The sequence below is a fragment of the Procambarus clarkii genome, chromosome 89, assembly GCF_040958095.1.
Source record: "Procambarus clarkii isolate CNS0578487 chromosome 89, FALCON_Pclarkii_2.0, whole genome shotgun sequence".
Classification (NCBI taxonomy): domain Eukaryota; kingdom Metazoa; phylum Arthropoda; class Malacostraca; order Decapoda; family Cambaridae; genus Procambarus; species Procambarus clarkii.
In genome coordinates, this window is record NC_091238.1 from 12767407 (window position 1) to 12792958 (window position 25552).

Here is a 25552-nt window from a genome sequence, read left to right on the forward strand (position 1 = left end):
CTAACCTCCCCTAGCAATCCTAGGCCTAATCCTGGCTATCTTAGGCCTAATATAGTTTATATGCAGACGAGAAGTCACAATAACGTGGCTGAAATATGTTGACCAAACCACACACTAGAAAAAATATATAGTTCATATATGTGCTATACAAAGCCTATAGGAATGTTTAAGTTGCCATCAATGCCACTGTGGCAACAATGCCACGAGAAGCAAACGTCACAGTACGTCAATTTTGCCAGCCGCTATGATTTACAGTACGCTATAATTTGACCGTTGGGAGATTTATACGTCAAAATGCGACGTACTATTCCAAAGGATAAGTTGCTCGCTCTCAGGTCCAGACCCTCAGGATAAGGGGGGGTAGAAATAGCCTAAGCTACTCTATCCCTTTGAGATGTATTTTTTTCTTGTCTCAATAAACATACTTGAACTTGAACTTGAACTCAGGATAAGGTATGTAGAGCCTTGTCAAAATCTAATTCTTCAACGACATGTCAAACAGGTCATTCAACGGAATGATTAAAATACAATTGCAAAATGTATTGTATATATTTATACCTCAATTAGCTCATTTCTATTTCAATGTCAATAGTCAAATGAACTTTGGAGAACAAATGCATTAAATTACTTTCTAAATAGAGAAGAACATATGAAATATGGATTAGATTCGCTCTAGAATCGCCGGTCTCGGCCTCTAATTGGTCACATTCAATAAACAAAATTTTTTTTCAATACAGAAGGACATAATTAGTGATCTTGAATTGTTTTAGAAAACATTTTAAGTGTCCACGATGCCACGCTGAAGGTGCTGGAGGAGGCACACGAGTCATCCAGGTGGATGAGAGTCATCCATGTGGGTGAGAGTCATCCAGGTGGGTGAGAGTCATCCAGGTGGATGAGAGTCATCCATGTGGGTGAGAGTCATCCAGGTGGATGAGAGTCATCCAGGTGGATGAGAGTCATCCAGGTGGATGAGAGTCATCCAGGTGGGTGAGAGTCATCCAGGTGGGTGAGAGTCATCCAGGTGGGTGAGAGTCATCCAGGTGGGTGAGAGTCATCCATGTGGGTGAGAGTCATCCATGTGGGTGAGAGTCATCCAGGTGGAATAGAGTTATCCATGTGGATGAGAGTCATCCATGTAGATGAGAGTCATCCAGGTGGATGAGGGGTCATCCAGGTGAGAGTCATCCAGGTGGATGAGAGTCATCCATGTGGGTGAGAGTCATCCAGGTGGATGAGTCATCCATGTGGGTGAGTCATCCAGGTGGAATAGAGTTATCCATGTGGATGAGAGTCATCCATGTAGATGAGAGTCATCCAGGTGGATGAGGGGTCATCCAGGTGTGAGTCATCCAGGTGGATGAGAGTCATCCATGTGGGTGAGAGTCATCCAGGTGGATGAGTCATCCATGTGGGTGAGAGTCATCCAGGTGGAATAGAGTTATCCATGTGGATGAGAGTCATCCATGTAGATGAGAGTCATCCAGGTGGATGAGGGGTCATCCAGGTGAGAGTCATCCAGGTGGATGAGAGTCATCCATGTGGGTGAGAGTCATCCAGGTGGATGAGTCATCCATGTGGATGAGAGTCATCCATGTAGATGAGAGTCATCCAGGTGGATGAGGGGTCATCCAGGTGAGAGTCATCCAGGTGGATGAGAGTCATCCAGGTGGGAGCTAGAGGCAACAGCTGTCGTATCCGCACTAGGCACCAGCTGAGGAGGGAACGGCATGTTGGGCGCTCCTATGTTGCCTAGACAACCATGTTGGGCGTTGCTATGTTGCTTAGACAACCGTGTTGGGCGTTGCTATGTTGCCTAGACAACCATGTTGGGCGTCCTTATGTTGCCTAGACAACCATGTTGGGAGTAACTATGTTGCCTAGACATGTTGGGCGCTCCTATGTTGCCTGGACGAACACAAGGTGGACACACTGTGTTTACTGGACATTAGAGGACCTACAGCCACCTTGTTCTGTCCAGAGGCGAGTCGTACTACTCAAGAATCTAATTAACATGTAAGAGGGTGGAAAAAAAAGGAAAAAAGCTTTGACTCTTATCCCTTATAAAGATTCTCAGTAAGACATTGCTCGCCTCCACAGCCTTCAGGCGTTCTTGTGCTCACACGAGACCCAAATGTTCAGCAAGATGTGTTGTTTAGCTTTGCTTGATTCTTAACTTGAAACTTGAGAAGATTTGAGGGGATTTTTTTGTTTAATTCTCATTGTTTTATAACGTCTATTGTTTAAAGTTGGTGGAATCTAACTTAACATGACGTAAATTATATTTAGTTGCAATGTTGAATTTATTTAAATGGGGACATTGATTGTTGCAACTGTTTAGTTTTACTGAGTGAGGTTTTTTTTTACATTGTGGGAATTCCACATTCTAATACTGGTCAAACCTATGTCGCGTGTAGCATCCTAATACCTTCCTTGTCCAGGGGCCTGAAAGCAACAAGGATGTTATCCAGCTTCGCATACGCCGCTGATGTTACCCTGTTACTGTATACAACTATAGTTACAGACTTTGAGTCATACGTCCACGCCCAGACCATTCTGGTTTGATTTAATACTTTCCCTTTCGAGGATGTACTCTCTTGTTGCCTCAACTCCGTCATCCATACTACTTGCTACAAGAATTAAAGTCAATTAGACATTTTTCCGATCATATCTTAAGGCTCTCTACATACTCCTCGAGCACTTTTGTCCTAACTCGTGAAATCTAGTAGAAATCATCGCTAAACTTTGGCAGGGAGGATTGTATATCACCAGCGCTCATTAATGTTGTGTTCCATTCTAATTCTAAGCCTCTGAGCTCCATGTTAACTACCCCTTAGTATTCTTGAATTCCTGAAGTTATAGCTCCAGAGCTGGGCTTTCAGATCCTCCTTTGGGCTTACAGACCCTCCCCAGCGCCACCAGATACCCTCAAACGGCTACCAGAACACTGTAGGCTTCCAAACCCACACCCCTAGGGTCTACAGACCCACACCCCTGGGGTCTACAGACCCACACCTCTGGGGCCTACAGACCCACACCCCTGGGGTCTACAGACCCACACCCCTGGGGCCTACAGACCCACACCCCTGGGGTCTACAGACCCACACCCTTGGGGCCTACAGACCCACACCCCTGGGGCCTACAGACCCACACCCCTGGGGCCTACAGACCCACACCCCTGGGGCCTACAAACCCACACCCCTTGGGCCTACAGACCCACACCCCTGGGGCCTACAGACCCACACCCCTGGAGCCTACAGATCCACACTCCTGGGGCCTACAGACCCACACCCCTGGAGCCTACAGACCCACACCCCTGGAGCCTACAGACCCACACCCCTTGGGCCTAAAGACCCACACCCCTGGGGCCTACAGACCCACACCCCGGGGCCTACAGACCCACACCCCTGAGCCTACAGACCCACACCCCTGGGGCCTACAGACCCACACCCCTGAGCCTACAGACCCACACCCCTGGGGCCTACAGACCCACACCCCTGAGCCTACAGACCCACACCCCTGGGGCCTACAGACCCACACCCCTGGGGCCTACAGAGCTCTAGGGCTCGCATAAAGCCAGTCTTGAAGCACACTTCTCAATTCCAGCATCTCTACACGACAGGTCGACTTACTACAGCAAGAACCTGTCTGGTCCCTCTGGTTCTCACCGCTTGTAACTCCATGTTATAATGGAGTCTTAGAAACCAATTACCCCGGATGGCGACGGTCTTGAGGTAAATCGACCACGTGTGATGATCTCTTTATCCTCTTTAGCGCCAGTTGCTTCAAAGGTTTTTTTCCTTCTCCTTGCTTGTTAGCTCTATAGCGTCTGTCTGTGAGAGAGCCACAAGTACGAAAAGGTCTCTTGTGTGTAATAGACATGCCATTTACTCTATGCAATACAAGTGATAATTGAAAATTCTGAGGTTTAGAAAATCCATTAAGAGGCAACAGAGGCCTGTGAATGGCTTCATTCAGCAACATGCAAAAGGTAATGTTAAGTTAATGAAGTTAAAAAACCCTGTAAAGATAAAAAAAAAAGGTTAACTAGATAAGATTGAGCAGCATTATTTACTGTGGGTTTGTGTACCTGGAGGGGGGGGGTGACAAAACCCCCAGGTGGACAAGAATTAAGGGTTTCAACTTTCTGAAGAGATTATATCTATCCCCCGAGGCTTCAGCATCTCTGCCACCTCTGCGTCCCCCTCATTGTCAAAATGTAACTATTTTCATCCAACATTTATTATCCTCAAAAGTAAGAGCTATATCAACTCTTTTTTTTTAACAGACTGAAATAAACATAGTCGATTATAATAGATAATATAATAGATGATCTCGGTGTACTCGTAAATAGCCAATGAGATATCTAGCACAGTTCACAGCCTCAGGGTGAGAGGGCTCCTCCACAACCACTTTGCTGACCACCATGTAGATAAATCAGGCTTTGAGGCTTTCCTTGCACTAGATTATTATAGAGAGGAGCAGCCTCCTCACTCCAGCCACCTCCATCTCCTCTAGTCCCGGCCACACACACACACATACACTCACCTTGAGATGTACACTATTACAACACTCGTCGAAACACACCACCACCCCCCTGCTCTCGCCACACCTTCCTACCTCCCTGGTGGAGGATCATTCCACCCCAAACGATCCCCAGGTTCAGCGTCTTTTTGCCAGTGTGTGAAATTAACACAGCAGACAGTTTTTATCGGACCAGGTTCCTGGCCCAACCTAATCTTCAGAGAGATGAAGCAGAACGTAAGACCTACAGGCTAGCGCAGACTGGAGTGACCAGACGCCCCAAGCAGTTCACCTGCTCGTCTGCTCAACGTGTGCTTCGTCGATAATACACAACTCTTATTCGGAACTCGCTTCATGCAGGTCGGCGTTCAATCTCCGACCGTCCAAGTGGTTGGGTACCATTCTTTTCCCCCCACCTGTCTCCTCCCTAATCCTTATCCTGACCCCTTCCAAGTGCTATATAGTCACAATGGCTTGGCGTTTTCCCTTGATAGTTTCCTTCCCTACGTCTAGGGACCTATAGCTGTGGCGGAGTAATTCAGGGCATTCGGGGCACTAGCCAAAAGGTCCCGGGTTCGATCCCGGCTAATAGGACCATGAAACGTTTGGGATTGTTTCCTATCTACTTTCATGGTTGTTTCCCATAGCAATAAACAGACAGCCAGGAGGTCAGAAAGGTCAGTCTAGAGTGACCTCGACATGTGGCAAAACATAGGCCTTGGTTTGAAATTAATTTAACTAAAAAAAATAAAAAAGTTGAACTGTTCACAAAAATAAATGTTTATTTAAGACATTTTTCACTCTTAAATGTATTTAAGAGTGAAAAAATATTAAAAGATCCATATTATATTATATATATATATATATATATATATATATATATATATATATATATATATATATATATATATATATATATATATATATATATGTCGTACCTAGTAGCCAGAACTCACTTCTCAGCCTACTATGCAAGGCCCGATTTGCCTAATAAGCTAAGTTTTCATGAATTAATTGTTTTTCGACTATCTAACCTACCTAACCTAACCTAACCTAACTTTTTCGGCTACCTAACCCAACCTAACCAATAAAGATAGGTTAGGTTAGGTTAGGTAGGGTTGGTTAGGTTCGGTCATATATCTACGTTAATTTTAACTCCAATAAAAAAAATTGACCTCATACATAATGAAATGGGTAGCTTTATTATTTCATAAGAAAAAAATTAGAGAAAATATATTAATTCAGGAAAACTTGGCTTATTAGGCAAATCGGGCCTTGAATAGTAGGCCGAGAAGTGCGTTCTGGCTACTAGGTACGACATATATATATATATATATATATATATATATATATATATATATATATATATATATATATATATCAAGACTCCGCTCCGATATAGAAGCATCAAGAAATATGGACCAATAGGCTTTCTACAAACACTTCTATTCAATACCCATTGTTTCGTGTTCTGTCTTGTGTTGATGAAATTAATACCATATTAATATCACCTCTTATTCTGTCTTGTGTTGATGAAATTAATACCCTATTAATACCACCCCTTGTTCTGTCTTGTGTTGATTAATGCCATATCACCCCTTCCACCTCACTCAAATGTAGATATAAAATCGGAGATGCGTAAGTTCTATTCAGTTGTGTATTTGTAAACTAAAGTCTTTGAAAATGTAATAAGTTTTACGAAACGCGCTCGTGTCGCGTCAGACTAGAAATAAAAATGAATTTTGGAGAATTGATTTTTGATTTACCTCCAACAGTGAAAAGAAATGTACGAAAGATTGAGAAAATTCGTGTTAGAATTATTAATCTTACTTTTTCGGTCATATTTAATAATATATGTCTACAGGAAAGACTGCTACCAAAATATACTAATATATATATATATATATATATATATATATATATATATATATATATATATATATATATATATATATATATATATATATATATATATATATATATATATATATATATAATATATATATATGCTGGTATTTCGTCGATAGATAAGGTAATGGCGGCCTATGACACAGGTATTCATAGAGTACCATCATGACTCATTCATCTCGCTGAACTCACACTCATAACTCATTCATCTTGATACACTCACTGTCACAATCCACAATCTCCAACTCACCGTCATTCATTACCTTTCCATTTACGACTGTTCTGTGGTTACTGTGCCCCCCCCCCCCACTACCCGAGCCCAACCGCTGCGGTCACTGTGGGCCACCATGGGAGACTTGAGTGTCACTACTGGGAGTAATTATCCTCTTACTGTCTCCATATATCTCACGGTCCTTTGAGAACACAATCTCACAAGTATGCGATATCGCCGAGGAGCTGAGCTTATGCAACACCATGTAAGGTCGAGTGAGCGGTAGTGTGGTGCTCAACCACACTCCCAGCTACCACCAATGGTACTAATAATGTCATTCTCTCTCATTATTCCCAGCGCCTCCCGCTGTCCATTCACGGCGCCCTGAAATTCCTGCTAACTCACTTCTTTGTCTGTTTTACAGCGTATTGCGAGAAAAAAAAGATTAAAAATGGGCATCATTTACAGCGTAATACTTTCTCTTTCTGTTCGGAGGCACCTGATTAGGCCGGTTCGTTTATCCGGATTTCATTCGGCTTATATATATATACTCCCGGCCGGTCCAGATCGCCATTCTGAAGCTAAGGTATTTGCGAGAATTTTAGACTCCCATCTTGATTTGCATTTTTATCAGGTAAAAATTGTGGAAGTTGAACTGTGGTGCTAAATCCAATCTCTGAGAGGAGAACCGACGGGGACTTAAGAGATGGAAACGGAAACTTACGAGATGGAAACAGAGACTTACGAGATGGAAACGGAGACTTACGAGATGGAAACGGAGACTTACGAGATGGAAACGGAGACTTACGACCATATATGACTTCTGATACATCGCGCCAAGTGGTGAGGCCAAACATTTGCCTACAATTTATATAGACACAATTTCGATATGTTTAGATGCGGATATACATTATACATATTTGTATACACTGCAAAATTCACACGCAGACCTTCGTAGCCTTTAAATATCGGAAATATTTAAATTAAGGCCATACTACGCTTTACGGCCTACGAGCAGGATTAAGGTCAGGGGTAAAAGGTCAGGGGGTTAAAGGTCAGGGGTAAAAGGTCAGGGGGTTAAAGGTCAGGGGGTAAAAGGTCAAGGGGTAAAAGGTCAGGGGTAAAAGATCAGGGGTAAAAGGTCAGGGGTAAAAAGGTCAGGGGTAAAAGGTCAGGGGTAAAAAGGTCAGGGGTTAAAGGTCAGGGGGTAAAAGGTCAAAGGGTAAAAAGGTCAGGGTAAAAGGTCAGGGGGTAAAAGGTCAGGGGTTAAAGGTCAGGGGGTTAAAGGTCAAGGGGTAAAAGATCAGGGGGTAAAAGATCAGGGGGTAAAAGGTCAGGGGGTAAAAGGTCAGGGGGTAAAAGGTCAGGGGGTAAAAGGTCAAGGGGTAAAAGGTCAAAGAGTAAGTCAGGGAAGGTGGTTGACCCCTCGTCCATCTTTCACAGAGATTATTGACCTTTCAACATTGATCTTCCAGCACCAATTTACACGAATTTAGGACTTGATAAATAATTAAGACCTCATCCCAACAGGTTCACGTCCCACCTCTGTGTTAATTATCGTTACACTCTTTGAACATTGGTTGGACAGTCTTCTTGATAAGGTTTCACGGTCGTTAAACATCATTGTATAGCCAGGTTTCCGTTAACCATCCACACTCGTTAACCATCCACACTCGTTAACCATCCACACTCGTTAACCAGCTGCCCCTCGCTATCTAATTTTTCACGCTATGAAACATTTGAGCGTTATGTAAATATGTCACAAGTTTCCTAATCTGCTATATCGCTATCTAATCTGCTATCTAATCTGCTATGGCCCCTGCTATATCGTCATATTACGTCAAGTCACGCAATTCCCAGCAAATACACACACAAACGTTTTTCGAACACGTCTGTTACGACTCTCCTGACTCTTTATGTATTAGAATAGTCAGAACTTGAATGATGAAGAAAGTCACCTGGTCGAGGTTGAAGTTCACCTGTACTAGGCCAGAAAGTTACCTGGTCGAGGCTGACGTTCACCTGTGTTTGGCCAGAAAGTCACCTGGTCGAGGTAGACCTGTACCAGGCCAGAAAGTCACCTGGTCGAGGTAGACCTGTACCAGGCCAGAAGATCACCTCTCAGATCACGTACATCAATCAACATTTACCCCTGCCTGCCCTCAGGGGCTCCCTCAGAAGCCGCGCCTATGATTTAAATCACCCAACTACCTCCAGGGGAGAGTGTCAGGAGGGGAACCATTTGCAACACCATCAACAGGAAAAAATTATATATATACATCCAAGCCATATACGGGATAGCCGAGGGCCGACGAAAGTGCAATTTGTGTGTGTAATAAGACCGACCAACACACACCCTTGACGCTATTATCAATGCGGAGAAGAAATTTATACTAAGTATCTAGGCGAGTCGGTGAACAAACCCGACCGCTGTTGGTGCCGTGGGAGGTCGAAAAAGGGGAAACAAATAATAGCCATCGCGGAGCCGCCATCTTGATGAAACTGGACTGACTTGGAACTAATTGAAGAAAGCAGTCATGACGCGAATGCCGGGTCGTCTCCGTCGATATAATGACCCAGGCCGGGTAAGATGGACCGACTTGCCCCTCCCCCTACCCCCCCTGGGGGGCGGTCAAGGGTAAGTCAGTCCTTGTATAGGGCGGATGGTATATAGCTTCTCTATCACAGCGCTAATCCGGACCTTCTTGCTTCGTTATCGGACCGTTTTCCTGCGTTATCGGACCTGCTTCCCGCGTTACCTAACGTTCTTTTCTGCGCTACCGGACCATCAGCTCGCATAACCGCATTTTTGTTTCCCGCGATACGCAACCTTCTGCAAGGGGGTGGGGGTGGGGGGGGGGGCGGGTCTCCGATAGCCTGGTTAACCAGACCACCAATCAGGAGCCTGGTCAGAAAGCGAGTCGCAAAGATATTGATTCTCTGCATCACTTCAAGATAACCCCCTCCCCCCTCTTCTCTAAACAACAATTCACGATACCTCCTGAATCCACGATACCCCATCAACCCTTCTCAACCCACGACACCCCATCAATCCTTCTCAACCCACGATATCTCCCCTATACTGCCCCAACTTCTGGCGTGACGATACCTCCCGTGAAGATTGTAGGGTTACGATACATTCGTTAACTACCGCAGGCGTGGATGGCGGTAGCTTTCGAGCACGAAATCCAGATTTCGTGCTCGAAATCTGGATTTCGAGCACGTCTCGTAGGATGCGTCTTCCTCTCAAGACCTATTGAAATGACCTTCATATTGTTTATACATTGCGAAATCACTTTTACACAGGGGACAATACGCCCCCGTCCCCCCCCCCCCTCCTTCCCTCTGTGGCTCGTTCCTCAGGGTTCGGAATATTAATTCTGGTTCACATCATTTGAGTAGATGACCAGGGGTAGATGACCACGGGTAGATGACCATAGCTGCCATTGATTCAAGTAGAGCATTGGGATTATGCCGTTTAGCGCAGAATGCTTAAAGACGATCTGTATCCTCTAATGTATATCTGCTTTGCGCTGTTTGCTAGGGTGGCTGCTATGACCAATTTGCTAGGGCGGTTGATACATCTAGCTAGGCCGTTGAGTCCAGGAGAGCACTCACTAGTTTACCAGTGTGGATTCTTACAAGAATGGCTGCCGGAGTCCTACAAGAATGTCTGCCGGGGTTCTACAAGAATGTCTGCCGGAGTCCTACAAGAATGTCTGCCGGGGTCCTACAAGAATGTCTGCCGGAGTCCTACAAGAATGGCTGCCGGGGTCCTACAAGAATGTCTGCCGGAGTCCTTCAAGAATGTCTGCCGGGGTGCTACAAGAATAACCGCTGGATCTGGGGGCGCCCAATAAACAATTGTATAACGCCGGATTACCTTCAGTATTTTTCAAGTATATTGTAATCTAGTGAAATGTATAATAACCTTTGCTATGCTTCCACATACAGTGAGTAATTATAGGCACTAGCTGGCTTCTGTTATGCTGTAGGGCGTGCTGCACGCATATAATTACCTGTCAGAAATTCGGGCTATGCTACAATCATATAATTACCAGAGGGATAGCTCCTGGTTATACCAGTCCAATAAACTAGTTTTCCGCCGCTACTCAGTGCAATTTGCTCCGGAATTTAATGGATCAGATGAGTCGGTTCTTACACGTGACCTGAACCTTTTGAAGGCGGTTTGTTTCAAGAAAAATGGTTATGAGGTAACTATTTTAGGTATGACTTGGTCATCTGCTTATTTTGGCCCGACCTTGTTTAGTCAGCTTGGTTTGGGCCACAGTTTTGTCCGACTGATGCAATCGGCCTAGACGAGCTCAAGCGGATATCGTTGACCGCTATCGAATAGGTTCATACAGAAGGGGTAGTCATAATGCTCAACTAATTCATGTTAAATTCTGAAAGTCCCAAGTTTTCTCCCAAAGAAAGATGTCATGACCAGACGATACGGGTGGATGCTGGAGACACAGATGAGAGAGGACCAGAGGACACGGGTGGATGCTGGAGACACAGATGAGAGAGAACCAGAGGACACGGGTGGATGCTGGAGACACAGATGAGAGAGGACCAGAGGACACGAGTGGATGCTGGAGACACAGATGAGAGAGAACCAGACGATACGGGTGGATGCTGAAGACACAGATGAAGGAGGACCAGACGACACGGGTGGATGCTGGAGACACAGATGAGCCGGAGAGATGATATGAATGTTATAATTTTATAATCAAGAGAAAGCGCCAAGCCATTACGACTTTATAGCACTGGGAAGGGGTCAGGATAAGGATTTGGGATTGGACGAGGGGAAGGAATGGTGCCCAACCACTTCGACGGTCGGGGATTGAACGCCGACTTGCATGAGGTGAGACCGTCGCTCTACCGTCCAGTCAAAGTGGCTGGGTAGAGATGGTATGAACAACCACTTCAGTATAAGGGTCAGAAATGAATGAAAAGGACTCCGAGAGGAGATCCTCGAGGCAAATCCAACGTGCAGACACACACACACACACACACACACACACACACACACACACACACACACACACACACACACACACACACACACACACTTGGTGGAGGCCAAGACCATCAGTAGTTTCAAAGCGTTATATGACACAGAGTGCTGGGAAGACGGGACACCACGAGCGTAGCTCTCATCCTGTAACTACACTTAGGTAATTACACACACACATACACACACTCTAGTCCACAATAAAAAGCTCTACCAGCTGTATATATATCAAAACATGTACTCACCCCAGAGTACTTGTTTTGAGTACAGAGTACAGAGTACATGAATCACCACACGCCCCTTGAACCTGTATGCACTCATTTATACCGAATCTTTCTGTTACTTACTAATCCAGTGGTTAACTGGACCACTCATCCCTAGGTTACCAGCTTCTAACTAATCCAGTGGTTAACTGGACCACTCATCCCTAGGTTACCAGCTTCTAACTAATCCAGTGGTTAACTGGACCACTCATCCCTAGGATACTAGCTTCTAACTAATCTAGTGGTTAACTGGACCACCAATCCCTAGGATACTAGCTTCTAACTAATCCAGTGGTTAACTGGACCACTTATCCCTAGGTTAGTAGCCCCTGACTCATCCAGTGGTTAACAAGATAACTCATGCTCTAGTTATCAACACGTAGCTCATCAATCGGTTAGCAGAACACAGCTCATCCTCCGGTCACTACAACACAACTCATCTAGATTACAACGCAATAACCCCGAAGATTGCCAGACAGAGTTGGGGGGGGGGGGGTCTGATTACCAGATGACTATTTCAAGACAATAAAAAGATTTAGAGACAAATTACGATCGCCTTATCTGAACAGTTAGCCGCGATGACTTACGAGGTAAATTATCTCTGCGATTATATTTGCGAGGCGTTAGATACACACGGAGCGGAATTTATGCGCGTTAATCATAGGCTAAATCCATTTGCCCTGAATACGGTATGGGGGGGATTACGAAGTGTCTCGCTTGACTCCTGAAGGCGTTTATTTCGTCAAGAAAGATACGGATCCGAGATGCACTTGACGGTAATACCGAGCTTGTTGGAGCGAGGCTTGGCAGAGCACAAACGCTAGCTGGGGGTGGTATTTGGGACGGCTTGGGTACGAGATTGGCTTGGGTACGAGGCTAGCTGAGGCACGAGGCTAGCCTGAAGCTACCCTGGAAGAATCTTATACCCGAGACCTCTCCTGGGTACCAATGCCTTACCAACCACGCAATGAATAATTTGACCAGGTACAAGCATTTAACCAGACTTACTTTTTTGGAATACCCAGAATTCCTGCCTCCCTATCTGGGTCATTTCGTTAAAATATTTGAACTCGAATCACCAACTAGCATCTTAGTTCTTATGGAATGTTTCAAGCGTAGATTAGACATATATATGAATGAGTTTGGGTGGATATACATAGGAGATGCATCGTGTGTGGGCCAATAGGCCTTTTGCAGTTTCTATAATTTCTATGTTCCTAATGAATTCTTACTTTTTAAGTTAAATTGGGAAATTACTTGTTCAGGAGGCTAATCTATTTAATAATTAAAAAAAGAGACCTTAACTGACCTTATTGGGTCCAATAAGGTACAATAAGGTTCAGTAATCTTAATATATAAACAGATATTGGCCATGACATTTATTTTCATTAAATTTTATTTTATAATTTGTTCCACTAAGTTCTTCACGTCAAAATATGAGCTCCAATGACTTTATAAGGTTCAATAAACACAGACCTTACAGGGTTCAATAAATCCTGATCATTTAAGTTTAATAAATGTTGTCAATGTCACGCTTAATAAACATTCTTATAAAGTTCAACAATCGCCGACCTTATTAAGCTCAATAATGAACCATCAGAATTTTAATCACAGTGATTTTGACAGAACTATTAAAGTTGCATTGAACAGAAATAAATAAAACGGTCTTTAAAACAACAATACTAACGTCCATTAAATTTGTCGATTAATTCCATGATTAATTTACATTCTTCTCACATATTCTGTTGGAAATGTTGGTTTAAAAAAAAAGTTGAAAGCTCCATTAGCCAAGGGGCCTAATTTAGGTTAATTCAGGTTAGAAAAGCAGTTTGTAATGTTAAACAGAGCTATTAATTACTGGCGAAATATTAGCCTTTTAACTCCAGAGTATAATCATCGTCCATTTCCTTCTTACTGTAATTAGTGAAGAAAATAACGACCAATTTGGTTCATAATGCGGAGGAGACGAAACTGGTGAGATGCCCTGCCAACAGGACGATTATTACTGGCTAGTCCATCAGAGCTAGTCTAGTGGCCAGCGGGTCAACTCTCTCTCTTCCTCCACCATCCATTATCCACTGTCACCGTTCTCTACCACCACCAACCACCACCACCATCAACAACCATTACCATCACTATCCGCTATCACCACCCGCCATCAACCACTACCCGCCACTAACACTACCATCCACTAACAATATCTCAACTACCACCACCATTCACGATCACCACAATCCACTAACACCAACCCCTACCGCCATCAACTACCACCATTAACCATACCTTCACAGCTACTTCTGCCGTAAGCTTACTATACTGCCAACACCAACAACCAGTGGTAACACATACCAAACTTTCAGAACGATTGCGACAGGGTTCGAACTCTGGACAGGAAGGATCGACTGGGAACCGACACTTATTCACCCGGCAATAATTTCGAACCTGGTTGTAAATTGATTAATGGATCGTGTTTCAGGGAAATCTAGTATGGACAGGCATAAGATGAGCTATGTAAAGGCTCTAAGTCTACTAACAGGAGTGAGAAATTGACAGCTCCTGTACACACCTGCATGGATAAAAGTGACAAAATATTGAGGAAATATATAATATATATTTCATATATATAATATATAATATATATAATATAATAATATATATAATATAATAATAATATAATATAATATAATATAATAATAATATAATATAATATATAATAATATATATAATATATAATATATATATAATATAGGGCAATATATTAGACAACCGACGACTAGAAAGGCGGGGTCCAAGAGCTAACAGCTTGATCTTCTGCAGGCACAAATTGTAAATACACAAAGAGGTTGTAGAGAGACAATTATAGAGAAACTAGAGCAAACAACGATTACATAACAAATATAGATAACATATCAGAGAAAAAAAATATCCCATTCCTCAGAGAAAAAAACCCTCTAATATCAATAATTCCCACAAACCATACATCAATAAATAAATAATGTCAACAGAAAATAAAACCCTTCCTCCTCCTTCCCCAGGGCAGCCACGACCACCCCCATCAACCACTGTGACATCTCTCTCAACCATCGTCATTATCCGGTAATCACGGGAGGAAAGAGGCTGTGGGGTGGAACACCCCCTCCCAAAAAAATATTAGAGGAGCGACAGGAACTTTTAATTTAGAGTTGGTCAGGCTGCGATATTTGAGGGTTCGCGAGGAGATGGTTATCGCTCCTGAGGACGCGGTCAGGAGGCGGGAATTTCTCGAGTCGTGTCGACCGACAGTTAAATTCTTATATGGTCATTGTCGGGGTAGTCAAAGAAAGGAGTGCAAAGGGGTGGTGTATCCGCGGGTGGAGCCTTCTGTCTTCGCGGGTGGAGCCTTCTGTCTCCGCGGGTGGAGCCTTCTGTCTTCGCGGGTGGAGCCTTCTGTCTCCGCGGGTGGAGCCTTCTGTCTCCACGGGTTGAGCCTTCTGTCTCCGCGGGTGGAGCCTTCTGTCTCCGCGGGTGGAGCCTTCTGTCTCCACGGGTAGAGCCTTCTGTCTCCACGGGTTGAGCCTTCTGTCTCCGCGGGTGGAGCCTTCTGTCTCCGCGGGTGGAGCCTTCTGTCTCCGCGGGTGGAGCCTTCTGTCTCCGCGGGTGGAGCCTTCTGTCTCCGCGGGTGGAGCCTTCTGTCTCCACGGGTGGAGCCTTCTGTCTCCGCGGGTGGAGCCTTCTGTCTCCGCGGGTGGAGCCTTCTGTCTCCGCGGGTGGAGCCTTCTGTCTCCGCGGGTGGAGCCTTCTGTCTCCGCGGGTGGAGCCTTCTGTCTCCGCGGGTGGAGCCTTCTGTCTCCGCGGGTGGAGCCTTCTGTCTCCGCGGGTGGAGCCTTCTGTCTCCGCGGGTGGAGCCTTCTGTCTCCGCGGGTGGAGCCTTCTGTCTCCGCGGGTGGAGCCTTCTGTCTCCGCGGGTGGAGCCTTCTGTCTCCGCGGGTGGAGCCTTCTGTCTCCGCGGGTAGAATATTAACCAGGATTGGCGAAGAAGAACACAGAAAGCACTCGATCTCATTCATGTTTCTCAGGTCATTTGAGTACACTCACATCTCTCCCAGCCTCCAGCATCTCCCTCCCTCATCTCCCTCCCTTCATCTCTCTCCCTCCATCGCCTCCTCCCAACCACCTACATCTCATAAATATTACTCAAAGCTTCTCCTGAATATCATGGTGACATTAATAGCCTTTCAATACGACGATACTGATATCTGCGTTTGAGCTGTGTATGTGTACGTCTGGGTCAACAGCACATGGGGAGAAAGAGGGAGAGGGAGAGGGAGAGGGGTGATTGGGGGAGGGGGAAGTATTTGGTGACAGGGAGGGAGTGAGGGTGATTTGGTGAGAGAGAGAGAGGGGGTTGGAATGGAGGGATGATTTAAGGTTTAAATCTGTTGAAGTTTGACGATAGGTCAAACTTCCACCTGCACGGGGGGTTGGCAGGTTTACAACACTAAATAACAGGTTTGGAGCGTTAGATAGCAGGTTTGGAGCGAAAGATAGCAGGTTTGGAGCGCGAGACGGCAGATTTGGAACGAAAGATTGGCAGGTTTAGAGCACGATATAGCAGGTTTGGAGCAAGTGATAGCAGATCACTTGCACCAAACTTTGGGGCAGGAGATGGCAGGTTTGGAGCTAGAGGATGGCAGGTTTGGAGCTAAAGGATGGCAGGTTTGGAGTGTGGCTTTCTTGAAGACGCTTCCCCGTCGCCTACAGGCACCTGTGTAAATAATACCTGCTTTTACGAAGTGCGCCCCGCCGCGACGGTGTTCCCGGCCAGGTTAATGGACGTCTCTGGCCAGTTGTACGTCTTTATTTGCGAGTTTTGTGTGCGTGTGTGTGTGCATGTGTGCGTGCGTGTGTGCGTGCGTGTGTGTGTGCGTGTGTATGCGCGTATTTCCTTTTAAAGCTGTTTTTTTTACTGTATTTGCCTCAACGACCTCCTCTTCCAGCCCGTTCCATTTACTTGTGACTTACACCGAAGCAGTTTTTTTTTATGCTATCTCTCCGGGTTATCTGTGTCTGCACGATATCCACATGTGTATGATAGCTAGCATGGTATAACAAATCGGATATACTGTATAGTGTATACTGGGTTTTTGGGGACATATCAACGCAAGGTCGGCCAACGAGGGAGTGGATACAGTTGGTTGTATTTTTGGTTAAGGAAAGTTCTAAATGGCTATTGGTTTCGAAATGAGATGCATGATTTATGGGACAATGCAGACAATGAATCACAATAACATGGCTGAAGAAATTATGACCAAAAACCACACATCAGGAGATGGAGAAGCGACGACGGACGTTTCGGTCCGTCCTGGACAGACCGAAACGTTTCTGACATCAAGTCGTGTCAGAAACGTCGTGGAAAAACGTCGTTGCTTTCCCATCTTTTGAGCTGTGGTTCGGTCATCATTCGGTCATCAATGAAGACGTGGGGATAGCTGGATTATTTCAAGCGTGGGTTTGGACATGTATGTTGGGGTGGACTGCAGACCATTCTCACAATCGACTTGAGAATGGTCCAGGACGGTCCGAAACGTCGTCGTCCCTTCACTTTCTAGTGTGTGGTTTGGTCAATATAACTGGGAACTGTCCCGTTTTGGCTAACGTACCTTCTACCGTTTGGTTTGTTGCTTTGTCGTGTCTTTGAACGAGGGGTGAGAGGTGCTCTGTTTTGGAGAATTCCTGTTAGTTGTAAAGGGATTTTCGTATTTCTGGAATGGGAGGTATGTGCTGTTTGCAATAGGGGGAAGATGATGAGACAGAGAAGGGTGGTGGGAAGGGTGGTGGGAAGGGTAATGGGAAGGGTAATGAAGGAGAGGAGTTTAAGGAGGGGTTGATAAATGAATTTACTTCCCTCAGAATGCATCATTGAGAGAACTGAGGTATTCTGAATGACTACCAGATTCACTTCGGTTGATAAGCAGGTGAGGTAGTCTACGATGGCAACATTAAGGTAATTCATTGCATTCACTTGTCGGTTTGTAGCTGATAGCATAGATCGGTTGGTTTGTCGATGATAGCATAGATCTGTCGGCTTCATGGTGATAGCATAGACCTGTCGGCTTGTTGGTGATAGCATAGACTGATCAACTTGTCGATGATAGCATAGACTGGTCGGTTTATCAGAGATACCTGTTATCACAACTGTCATGATACACCTGTCATCACACCTGCTATTACTGCCTTTGTTATTACACCTGTCACCACACCTGCTATTACTGCCCCGTTATCACACCTGTCATCACACCTGCTATTACTGCCCATGTTATCACACCTGTCCTGCTCATTCAGTTCTGGTGGGTTAATATGATAAAAAAAATGAAGAAAATATTTATTAACATGAAAATATGACGTTTGACGTGAAAATCTGAACGGGCCTCTGATGCTGGAAGGTCGCGTCCTGCAGCTGGTCGCAATATTAAAGCATTATAAACTTGTCTTTATTTGAGATTACAACTGAAGGATTAAAAATGTTACTTATTCTTTGTGAGTTTGTATCACAATAATAATAATAAAACAAAGCTTTTACACCCTTACCCTTCTCCCAAAACACACACACACACACACACACACACACACACACACACGCACACACACACACGCACACACACACACTTGTTTACCTGTTTGTTCATCAAAGATTCCGCGTCTCACTTCAGAATATCTCGAGTTAATTCCATTCTTTGACTGTGTTTGGTCGAGGCTTCAACATACGAACGCAACTGAGATTTCTCCAACAACTCGAGGGTAAAAATGATTTCAAGATAGCCTACTTTCTTATCCTGGCTGAGTTCTTAAGCAAGTGGCACGTTGACCAGAGACGCTTGACCATGTCATCTATAGATCCACGAGTTCCATTATTAGTTTTGTTTGAACAGGTGGGTACAGGAGCAGACCACCTATGACTCATAGTTAGAGCTCTCCTCTCCCTTCGCTCATTGTAAGTCTTATATAGCCTATTAACTTGTCCTGGAAAATGATCCGCTAATCGGTTAACAAGCAGGTACCCAGGGTGATCGTGATTTTGAACAGGGTGATTTTGTCGGGTGATCAGGGACGAACAGTTAAGGATTGACTCCCAATCCATCCTGGTCGAGACTCGAATCCAGACGAAATCGCATGGCTTCACCAACTCCATTCTCATGTACGCTGCACCAATCAGCTCTCAGAAACGCTTGGTGGTGTCAGAGTTGCAAGTGTAGTGCCAGGGTGACTGACATGTTGATATTAGACATGATAAAACCGCGGTGGAATTTCGCGTTCTTATGGTGTTTAATTATTATGATCCCAAGTGTCAGCCAGGAGTCAGGAGCTGATGTTTGCTTATCTCTGACAGTTGAGCTCGCTAAGCACGAGCTCGCTAAGCACGAGCTCGCTAAGCACGGGCTCGCTAAGCACGAGCTCGCTAAGCACGGGCTCGCTATAGCCCGTGCTACATGGACATTTCGTTCCTAGTAGCTATATCTAAAACAATTATATATATATATATATAATTATAACATTATAATGTATAATGTATACATATATATGTATATATGTATATATAATGTATATATAATTATATAAACAACTCGATAAGCATTTCTGTATTATTATTTTCTACCACAGACGTGGCCACACATTTATAGTGCTAACCAGCATTTATACATATTCTTCTGTCCTCCATGGACAGAGAAAGAAATCTGTTAAACGTATAATTCAGTGATTTATTCAAGTGAATGGAAGGGATGAGGACATCTACACCTCGGAGGATGAGGGCCCCATCTACACCTGTATAGTCTCAAGTATAACTCGAGTGAGAGTGAGGTCTTGGCAAGAGACCGGGCTGCGAGGACACTGATCCCCGGAATCACCTCAAGGTAACCTCAAGGTAGTCAGTGAACCTCGCCAGGTTCACACCTCATCTTCCCTCGAGCAAATCAAAACAGCAAAAATAGGATGTACTCGTTATTCTAATAACGAAATTCTTATTTTTTTTATTTTTTATTTTATTAAAAGTTGTTATTCTAAAAACGGCAATTTTGTTTCTGTCTTAGCCGCTATCACAACAAACACATCAACAAACAACTAGTAAAAAAATAACGTTCCATTCCATGTCTCCTGATATATGTATACAATTTAACGTACAAAAATATACAAACGTTTCATACATACCACAACCCCACTTTATATCCTTAATTCATACATACACATACACGCTCAGTGATATTAATAGCACGGCATTTCTTATGGAAAAATATTCGAACAGACTAATATCTGAAATTTAAAACAGGTTGTCAGGATCTTGCTTCATTTTCCCTGGATATTGCCTAATTTGCATGAAGATGAAGTCAAACTTAAGTGAAAGCATAATACAGTTACCCCCCCCTTACCCCCCCCCCCCCTCACCCCCCTTTGCCCACCTGATCTCTGGATCTCACCTCCGGCCCTTCACCGGCGCCCCATCATACATATGTATAGATTTTGAGAAATGAATAGAGACGTAATGAGTAGGGGGAAGGAAGGGAGGTGCGTGGGAGAGGGTGGGAGGGAGGGGTAGAGTGAGGAAAGAAGGGGAGAAAGGAATGGAGAGAGGAAGGGAGAGAGGGAGGAAGGGAAGGTGGAGGAAGGGGGGAGAAAGGATGGGAAAGCTGGAAAAAAGAAGGGAAACCCGGAGAGAGGAAGGGTGGAAAAAAAGGGATGGAGAGTTAGATGGAGGGAGGTGGAAGACAAGGATAGAGAGGGGGGGGGAAGGAGGAACCTTCCCACATTTCCTTTCCCACATTTCATCATAAGCCTCACCCTATGCGAGGTTTCCCTAGAGCACGACCCACCAATTAGTTTACAATCAGGTCTCCAATTACTGCTGGGCAAAGCGGTGCGAACCATTATTGTTGGCAAGCCACCCTTCCTATCCGGGGCTCGAATCCATTCAAAACCACTTGCGAGACGTTGGACCGTTCAGCATTACTGTTAATTAGGCTTACGAACATAAGAATTAGGGAAACTGCAGAAAGTCTATTGGCTCATTCGATGCAGTTCCTGTTTAAATTTCACCCAAACTACTGCTATTTAAGTCCATACAAACTGATACTATTTAAATCCACTAAAACTAATGTAATTTAAATCCACGCAAACTATTATTTAAATCAACACAAACTATTTTATTTTAAATCCACTCGAACTATTATACAAATCCACACAAACTATTATGTAAATCCACACAAACTATTATACAAATCCATACAAACTATTATATAAATCCACACAAACTATTATATAAATCCACATAAACTATTATATAAATCCACACAAACTATTATATAAATCCACACAAACTATTATATAAATCCCCACAAACTATTATATAAATCCACACAAACTATTATATAAATCCACACAAACTATTATATAAATCCACACAAACTATTTAAATCCACACAAATTATTATTTAAATCCATACAAACTATTTATATAACTATTTATATAAATCCACACAAACTACTTCCATTTCAATTTCAACTAGTGAAGTTGCCAGCAAAGTTTAGACTTCCAATAAGAATTTCTACGTACTAGAACTTTGCACAACAATCAGGTTCCTCCAAGATCTTTTCGTGAAATGTACTCAAGCATTCATTGTGAAATTACCTCGACCTTCGGTAGGCCACAGCATGCTAGTTCGAGAATCGAAAAACTGGTTATAGACTTGATATAAGTTCACATTTAACTTGGGAGTTAAATGCATGGGAAAGCATTTAGGTAACATAGTTAACGAGTTACAGTGAGATACAAGACAGTGCAAAGCTCTGGTGGGTTAAAATTATAGTGAGGTAAATTAGAAATAGTGGATCATAGATACTTAGAAGTAGAGCTTTGGCTGTGTTACATGACACCTAAGAATACCCACGTCTCACACTACTTTAAAATTGTTCTTGCTTAAAGCGAGGATGTTTCTGTCCATCTTCTTGGATTGGTTGGTAGAGAGAGCGATGGCCTTGTGTCTTTCAGGGTCGGAGTTCGATCCCTGAAGGTCTAAGTGGTTGGGTATACCGTTCCTTCACCCCCGTTCTCATATTCCAGCGTCTTTTTCTCATGTTTGTTCTTTCGAGGGAAATAGAGTCATACTGGCTTAGTGTTCTCTCATAATTAATTTACCTCACAAAGGTTGCTGCGTGTTCAATCCTCGACCATACAAGTGGATTCATCCTTTCTCCCCCCCCCCTGTCCCATCCCAAATCCTTATCCTGACCCCTTCCAAGTGCTATATGGTCGTAATAGCTTTGCGCTCTCTCCTGATCAACCATTACCGCCCAGATGAACAGAGGCATGAGATGAAAGAATATATTGCCCAAACTGAGTATAGACACTAAGAAATCGAGCACGCGCCCCAGATCACGTCAAGCACACTCACTACCGACTGAACCATGATGGGGTATATATTTCTGCTATTTACCCAAAGCTTCTGTCATACAGCGAAAAATGAACCCAGGACCTTTCGCCTGTGACCCCAACTGCATTGACCTCCCCTACCCTCCTTGCCTGTGTCTGACTCACTCGGTATATCCCCGGGACGGCCCACGCCCCGTGCCAGAGGTCAAAGGTCACTTCGGTCGATTAGTGAGAGGTGATGGTATCTTCCCCTCTCTAAACGCCATCATTCCTGCAGCTTTCCGAGGCCTCCATATTGCAGTCAGTGAAGACTGGAGGAAGATGTACATGGAGGAGCGGAGGGGGACTGAGACGGGAGAGGCTGCAAAGTGGATATTGCAAGGCAAGTGCCTCATGATGGATGTGGCACAGGAAGGGGATAAAATAGCAGAAGACCTATTTAGGCCCCTTGCAATGTAGGTCCTATTTATATCCAAACTCATTCACGTGCAACGTGTCTATATAGTCTACGCATGAAACAATCTAGCAGTCCCACACCTGATATATATTGCATACCTGTTATATTGCACACCGGTTATATTTCACACCTGTTATTTTACATTTCCATAGCAGTATTTACCAAGGTCTTTCCTAAATCTAAACTGATTACCTAAAACACGTCACTATGACTGATTTACCATATAACACGTCACTGATTGCTGTCCCCATATAACACAACGTAAACGAACTGAACACAGATAATCATCGAGTCTAAAAATAATCATTGAAAGATTACCAGTTAAAAAATCAGCATGTGACTCGCAGAGACTCAAAAACAGTCATAGAACAACAAATGGAAACCATCTCAAGAGTGTTTCGAAAACCACTCACATCTTCACAGATGGATCAGTTGATCAAGAAAGAGGTTGTGCTGGGGCAGCAGTTTACACTAACAACCATGAAGCTTACTGGAGCATGAATAGTGGGTGCTCAACATTGCAAACAGTATTATATGCCCTGAAGGAGGCCATCAATTATGCATTTGAGAATAATATACATTATGTCATCACTCATACCGACTCTAAATCTTCGCTCCAGGCATTGTTATCCAGTCAACACAGAGATAATATACAACTCCTTACAGAAATCCAACATATAGGAAAAGAAGCACACAATCTAGGGCTGTCAATCACTCTAAATTAGATACCAAGTCACATTGGCATAGATGGTAATGTGACAGTACCATCTATGGCAGACATAGAGTCTGCCATAGATGGCAGACTTACTAGCAAAACCTGCCACTGCTCTACCAGTTGTACAAGACTGAACTCGGACCCTAGGATTACGAGTCCCAAGCGCTGTCCACACAGCCACAGACCCCCCACTGTGTGTGTGAATACCTCCAACTTTTTCACAGAATATTTAAGGAGCAAACCAAGAGGTCAAGCGTCATTAGTCAAGTGGGAGACTCAATCTTACTCAATCGACTGGTCTACCGACTTTATTATAGTTTACCCACATGAACATAGTTCAAACACATTATTAGTTTACCACTTGGTTAGTTTGCCACATGATTAGTTTACACACATGATTAGTTTACCGCATGGTTAATTTACTCACATGATTAGTTTATCACATGATTAGTTTACCACATGATTAGTTTACCACATGATTAGTTTACCACATGATTAGTTCCCACATGACCATAGTGCACCTTCACGCTCAAAGTTTATCATCGTCCTAGTTTACACACGTAACGAAATTTTAAGCGAGATGAAAATGAGTACAAATAACAGAAGATACAGCAAACCATCCAAGTTACAGCCCCGCTCCTGTGCCAGGTAAGTCCTCTACGGGCTCACCATAGCCCGTGCTACTTGCCCCGCTCCTGTGCCAGGTAAGTCCTCTACGGGCTCACCATAGCCCGTGCTACTTGTCCCGCTCCTGTGCCAGGTAAGTCCTCTACGGGCTCACCATAGCCCGTGCTACTTGTCCCGCTCCTGTGCCAGGTAAGTCCTCTACGGGCTCACCATAGCCCGTGCTACTTGTCCCGCTCCTGTGCCAGGTAAGTCCTCTACGGGCTCACCATAGCCCGTGCTACTTGTCCCGCTCCTGTGCCAGGTAAGTCCTCTACGGGCTCACCATAGCCCGTGCTACTTGTCCCGCTCCTGTGCCAGGTAAGTCCTCTACGGGCTCACCATAGCCCGTGCTACTTGTCCCGCTCCTGTGCCAGGTAAGTCCTCTACGGGCTCACCATAGCCCGTGCTACTTAGAACTTTTGTTCCAAGTAGCGAATCTTAAACAACAATAACAAACCTCCAAACTGATATATAGTAAGCCTTTCAATTGGTCACAGAAAATGATATGGTATGAAGATAAGTTGAAGCTCCTGTGTTATGGACAAAACTGTATATATATAAAAACGGAAACCATGTACAGAACGCAGTCAAATCAGGTACCTTGAGAGAAAACTATCAACATCAGAGCCCCGAGACTGTTCAACACGCTTACACTACACATAAGAGACATATCTGGCCGACCCCCTCACAGTGTCCAAGAGAGAACACCCCCAACGGATACCTGATCAACCAGGCTGTGATTCATACATCAGGCTGCGAACAGCCGCGTACAACAGCCTGGTTGACCAGACCATCAACCAGGAGGCCTGGTCAGAGACCGGGCCTTGGGGACCTTGAACCCCGGAACCACCGTAAGGTAACCCACAAGGTTATCCACTTGGCCATGGTACGGGACCTTAACCTCACTATAACTACCGAAGGAGTTCTACTACACGCGTTGAAGGGGCTACAATACGACCGTTGAAGGGGCTACAATACGACCATTGAAGGGACCACAATATGACCATTGAAGGGACTACACTACGACCATTGAAGGGACCACAATACGACCATTGAAGGGACCACAATACGACCATTGAAGGGACCACACTACGACCATTGAAGGGACCACAATACGACCATTGAAGGGACCACAATACGACCATTGAAGGGACCACACTACGACCACTGAAGGGACCACACTACGACCACTGAAGGGACCACACTACGACAACTGAAGATCGTAGAGGAGCTACTATGAACACTAAAGAGGCGTTGCAATTGCTCCATATTTGCATAATTGTGAACGCTGCTTTGCAATATATATATTGCTTAGAGAAGAACAACATTCTAAGGAACGAGAAGGAAATAGGAACATACCTTATTAAAATTGGCAGATTTCTGTCCCACGAT

At 44.3% G+C, this 25552-nt stretch overlaps 1 protein-coding gene across 1 annotated transcript; it reads right to left on the minus strand.

The window, feature by feature from the left end:
- Positions 1 to 15213: 15213 nt before the first annotated feature.
- Positions 15214 to 15969, minus strand: LOC138359194 (uncharacterized). Its single transcript, XM_069318183.1, has one exon. It carries the CDS (start codon positions 15967 to 15969, stop codon positions 15214 to 15216), a length of 756 nt encoding a protein of 251 aa, XP_069174284.1.
- Positions 15970 to 25552: the final 9583 nt, after the last annotated feature.